General features: G+C 41.9%; 2 protein-coding genes across 2 annotated transcripts; both read right to left on the reverse strand.

Annotated features, from left to right (window-relative positions):
• Window positions 1-222: 222 nt before the first annotated feature.
• On the reverse strand, window positions 223-1291 carry TRIVIDRAFT_138628 (uncharacterized protein; the record flags this gene model as incomplete). Its single annotated transcript, XM_014100842.1, has 3 exons — window positions 223-444; window positions 515-827; window positions 900-1291. Coding segments are annotated over 3 exons (927 nt in total), but the record flags the coding sequence as incomplete, so codon positions are not given.
• A 773-nt stretch (window positions 1292-2064) lies between these two features.
• Window positions 2065-2990, reverse strand: TRIVIDRAFT_216138 (uncharacterized protein; the record flags this gene model as incomplete). The annotated part of the gene is made up of 2 exons (XM_014100843.1): window positions 2065-2517; window positions 2592-2990. 2 exons carry the CDS (start codon window positions 2871-2873, stop codon window positions 2245-2247), a joined length of 555 nt encoding a protein of 184 aa, XP_013956318.1.
• Window positions 2991-4896: the final 1906 nt, after the last annotated feature.

Here is a 4896-nt window from a genome sequence, read left to right on the forward strand (position 1 = left end):
TTTTAATAGACCTAGTCAAATCGAGCGACAATACAGTGGAAGGGTAAAAGTGCCATCCATCCCACTGTATATATAAAATGCTCTATTTTGCAGTCGTATCAAGGTTCCATCTGACCGAAACAAATCTCTATTGCTGTGGCTAGATGAAGCTATCTATCTAGGGAAAAGAGAAAGAACAACTTGAAAGACATCCTGTCGTGTCTACTTGGATTGACCAGTCGGCTCAGCTCCCAGCTGGGCCGCGAGCCCACCAGCCGCAAACGCACCCATGGCCAACGCGTTAACGACGGCTGGCATTGAGCTTGCGCAATCGCCGACAGCAAACACACCATTAACGGAAGTCTCGTAGAATGGCAGGTTGGTCTTGATGGCACCCGTCTCAGTCATCTCCAACGAGAGCTGTTTCGCAAACGGGCCGTTGACCTCGGTCTTTGGCTTGTGGACCTATAAACGAGGTTAGGCCCCGCGAGGCGGGAAGACGAAAAAAGAGCGGGATAGCAATGGATACACTTACGAGAAAACCTTGCGAGACGCTACTTCCATCGTCAAAATACACAATCGTTTCAGAACGGTCCTCGTCGACTTTTTCGAGCCGGACCACGCGGCGGTTATCAAACGTGATGACGGGGTCGCTGCCAAGCGCGGCGACGATTTGGTCCATGAGTTCGGTTGCGCCATTGGTGTAGATGACAACTTTCTCCGCGAGGCGCTTAGCCATACGCGCCAGATTCAAGGCGGGGGACACATTGGCAACATCGCCAATGGCCAGGACACCAGCCGACGACGCGCCCCGATCTTCGTATCCATCGCAAAACAAGCAGTGGTACCTGGTTGGTTCATTCGCTGTTAGTCCAGCTCTCCTCTCGCCGTCTCCCTTTGCACGGGTGCCCTATACTTACACTCCCCGGCCCCAAGCTTCGGCGTATCCTGGGATGTCGGGGAAGATATCCCGCATGCCAGACGCTAGGACGATCTTCTTGCCAGCCCAAACAGTGCCGTTGATATCCTTGGCCTCGAAGCGGCCGTCGTCCCTGCGGCGAACCGACTCGATCGTGGTCTTCTCGAACTTGATGGTATCATAGCGAGCGAGGACGTCGGAGCGCGCCTTGGCCCGGAAGTCGGCGGGGTCGCGGTGATCCCAAGTAGGAACGTTGTGCATATGTTTGGTCGGGGCATTGCGGTAGACACCCGAGTCGAAGACGACGGCGGTATAGAGCTGACGCGCGAGGCCGGTCGCGGCAGCAAGGCCGCCTGGGCCGCCGCCTATGATGAGGACGTCGAGCAAAGCCATTGTTGTGCCGGAGTCGCACGAGGCAGAATCGGTCGAGTTGGTGCAGGCCGTGGCCTGAGCCAGGAGAGGAAGGAATGGGATGATATAGAGGGGGAGACGCATGACTGAATGTGGTGACTAATGCCGGGCTTTACGTTAGTCAAGTTAGTTGGGAATCAATTGCTTTTAAGGTGGTGTGGGACAGGCGGCCAACACCTTAACTGACTCGAGGCACCCGGGCCGAATGAATATCACTAGCCCGGAAACGTGTTAGAGAAAGAGAGGATTTACCTCCACTGACATGGCCTCGCCCCATGATTTAGCAGGGAAGTTCCGATGACGTGAGCTTCTAGCACCTTGATTGGTTGTTCGATCCTGCCGCCCCACAGTGTCAGCTTATAATTGCTCAAAACCACTCGTTTCCAATCTTATTTTTTTTTTTATAATCCATAAGCTACAGATTTTAATTATTATAAATTTTAACTTTAAGTTAAAACCTATAAGTTGTAAAAAATTTATAAATATTTAATATAATATAGCTTATATTATTATTAATAATATATATAATTAATAAATATTTATAAATTCAAATTTAATAAAAAAAAATTAAATTTAAGTATAATATATTATCTTTTTATTTTAGTTAAAATAATATATAATTAAATAAATAAATATAATTTTAAATTTAAAAGCTAATATATAATATAATATAATATAATATAATATAATATATATATATATTTGTATTATAAATAAAAGTTTTTTATTAAATATAATTTACAGTTAATTAAGTTATAATATAATAGACTTATATTAATTAAGTAACTTAATTTAGCATTTAATTAAAAATTTCTTATACTAAAGGCACTTAACTCAAAGCGTTAGACCCCGCTTACGGAATCAAAACATCTGGTCCAGTCTGATGCTATAATAGTCCAAACTGTTAGCCCTTCTCAGTCTGAGAATCATATCAATTACTGTGATGCCTTTGCCCACACTGCCATCCTGCCGTCCACTTTACTCTCTCTAATCTGTTCTATCGTGTCGACGCACGCCTTTCTCGCGAGTTCCGGATAGTCCCTCTCAATCTCCTTAGCCTTGTCACTTCCTGGTTGCACACCAGCCAGCTTCAGCTCGTAAATCACCGTAAAGCTGACATCCGTCGAGTCTGGTGAAACGACCGCATTCGGCTGGTACGAGACGAGGAAGGTCGTCTTTGCGCCTGTGTCCAGCGTTGTGGCCGCGACCTATCTCACGCAAGGTGGCAATTCAGCAGGCAGTCTGACATCAAGCGATCAGCAATGGGAAAGTAGTCACGCACATGCAGTTTATCCGCGATGGAAACCTCTTGATACAATACCTGGCTGTTTACCGTATGGACTCCGCCATCGCCCAGAGTGACGGCTCGCCCCAGCCTCTGCTTGTTCTTGGTCTCCCACAGCACGTCGCACTTGGCGACGTAGGGGGCGAACTCCTGAGGCGTTCGCGCCACATGAGCAACGCCCAGCCATAGATCCGCCGATGTAAGCTTAGTTTCATCGGTCGGCTTGTTGGCAGGCGCGGTGAACGAGATGTTGTAGGTGAAAGTAATGTTAGAATCCATGATGCGTGAGTGAGATGGCGCTTTCGAGCTTGGTGTGGGACAGGATGTGTTGGTTAATCAGAAGTATACCCCTCTTGCAACGCGTATCCTCTTTCTCTATCTTTTAGACGATTCTTTGTTGCTTTTCTTTTTGTATTCTGTCTTGGTTTTTAGGCTTGGTACCTCTGCGGGGTCGACGTGCTTGTCAAAGGCGGGGTTGGACAAAGAGAGACACGGCTGCCGAACTCGGTATGCGCAATCTGGACACCCGGATCCACGACGTGCTTCGGCGCAGACGCCGGCCTCCGCGGTGTCTTTTAACATGCGGCGGCCGGAGCCCGTTTAGAATATAGAACGCCGATAGTGCCGCAAGCTCAGCCTAAGTAGCTCAAACTGTTGAATTGCACTACTGTATGTTGGAACACGAAGNCGGGGTAGGCTAGGAACGCTAAAAGTTGCAGAGTACGGAGTACTCAAGCTACCCTACTACTTTAATTAAGCAGCCAGGGTTAAAGTGTGCTGGGTTTCTTCATCTACTCTCCGGGAAGAGATACTGACAACCGGCCATCAATGCTTTATCGTACCACCAAGAAGGTGATCTGAAAGCTGACACCGCACGGACGGAGTCCAAGTCCGAGACTAGGAACACACTCATCAATCGAAGCACTGGGACAACACGCCCAAACGCAGTTTACATGTAGTCATCCATACCCCAGGAAAGAGATTACCCAATTAGGAGACGCCGAGTTCTCCGCTCTGGTGGCTTTCCGTCTGAGAGCTTGCGGCGCTAAGCCTGCCTGGTGTTGGCTTGTCGGGACTGTCAGACAGGATCCCCTACGGGCCGCATTAGGTTGTTAGATGGTATGATTATTTGTCAGCGGGTAACAGGGAAGAGATCGCCTCTGCACGGCTGGCGCACTAGCATGAAAGTCGCCGGCGCCGCGTGCAGAAAATGGCTTTCGGAGACTTTTACGAGGAGGCGTTGCGAAATCTGTTGGAATTACAGCTGCTGCCTTTAAAGCCGGATAAATCTCCTCCACTGAAATTAACCGGAATTTGAACTGTTCAACACGCGTTGTTGGTTTTGTTTACATACAAATGGTATACAGTAGGGGAGGCCAGTGTGCGTTGATTTATAGGGCGTTTCAGGGATTTGCGTGCCTGGAGATCCCACAGATAGACTAACGGGGATATAAGATAGTAAGCTTACTTTGCATCCTGTAGGATTTACAATTGTTACGATCTGGTCCGCTGTAACAGTTAGATCCCTTATAAGCAGCTGGTTCCGTTATAATAATTACTACAATTGCAATTATTGGCTTAATCTTTTGCCCTGTTGGCGCTATGGTATAACGGAACGTAACAACAATAAAATAAATTTACTTAATTATGTTACAGTAGGTGTTTTAGAATTAATATAAATGTTTTAGTATATATAAAGTAATATTAAAATGTAAAATTAACTTAATAAAAATAATAAAAATAATATAGTTTTATAGTTAATTATTACTTAATTTATAATAATAATAAAAAAACTTAAGGAAATTATTAAAAAATAATAAAAAATTATTGATAATTATAAAAATAAAAACTTTATTAAAGTAAAATAAAAATAAAAAATTATAAAATTAAAAATTTTAAATTTTTTAAATTTTTTTTTAAAAATTATAAAAAATTTCTTATAATAGTTTATATTTATTTTAAATATTATTAAAAAACTTTAAGTAAATTAAAAAAAACTTAAAAATTAATTTATTATTTTTTTTAAAATTATTAATAAAAAAAAACCTAAAAAAAAATTTATTAATATTAAAAAAAAAATTTAAAATATATTATTATATTTATATAATTTTTAAATAAAATTAAATAAATAAATATATATATATATATATATATTATTAAAACTTTAAATTAAAAATTAAAAATAAATTAAATTTAAAAAATTAATTTAAAATATTTACTAAATATATTTAAATAGTAATTAAAAATAAAAATTAATATTATAAAAAATATTAAAAACAAAATATATATATATATTATTAAT

Source organism: Trichoderma virens, assembly GCF_000170995.1.
Source record: "Trichoderma virens Gv29-8 chromosome Unknown TRIVIscaffold_10, whole genome shotgun sequence".
Lineage (NCBI taxonomy): Eukaryota > Fungi > Ascomycota > Sordariomycetes > Hypocreales > Hypocreaceae > Trichoderma > Trichoderma virens.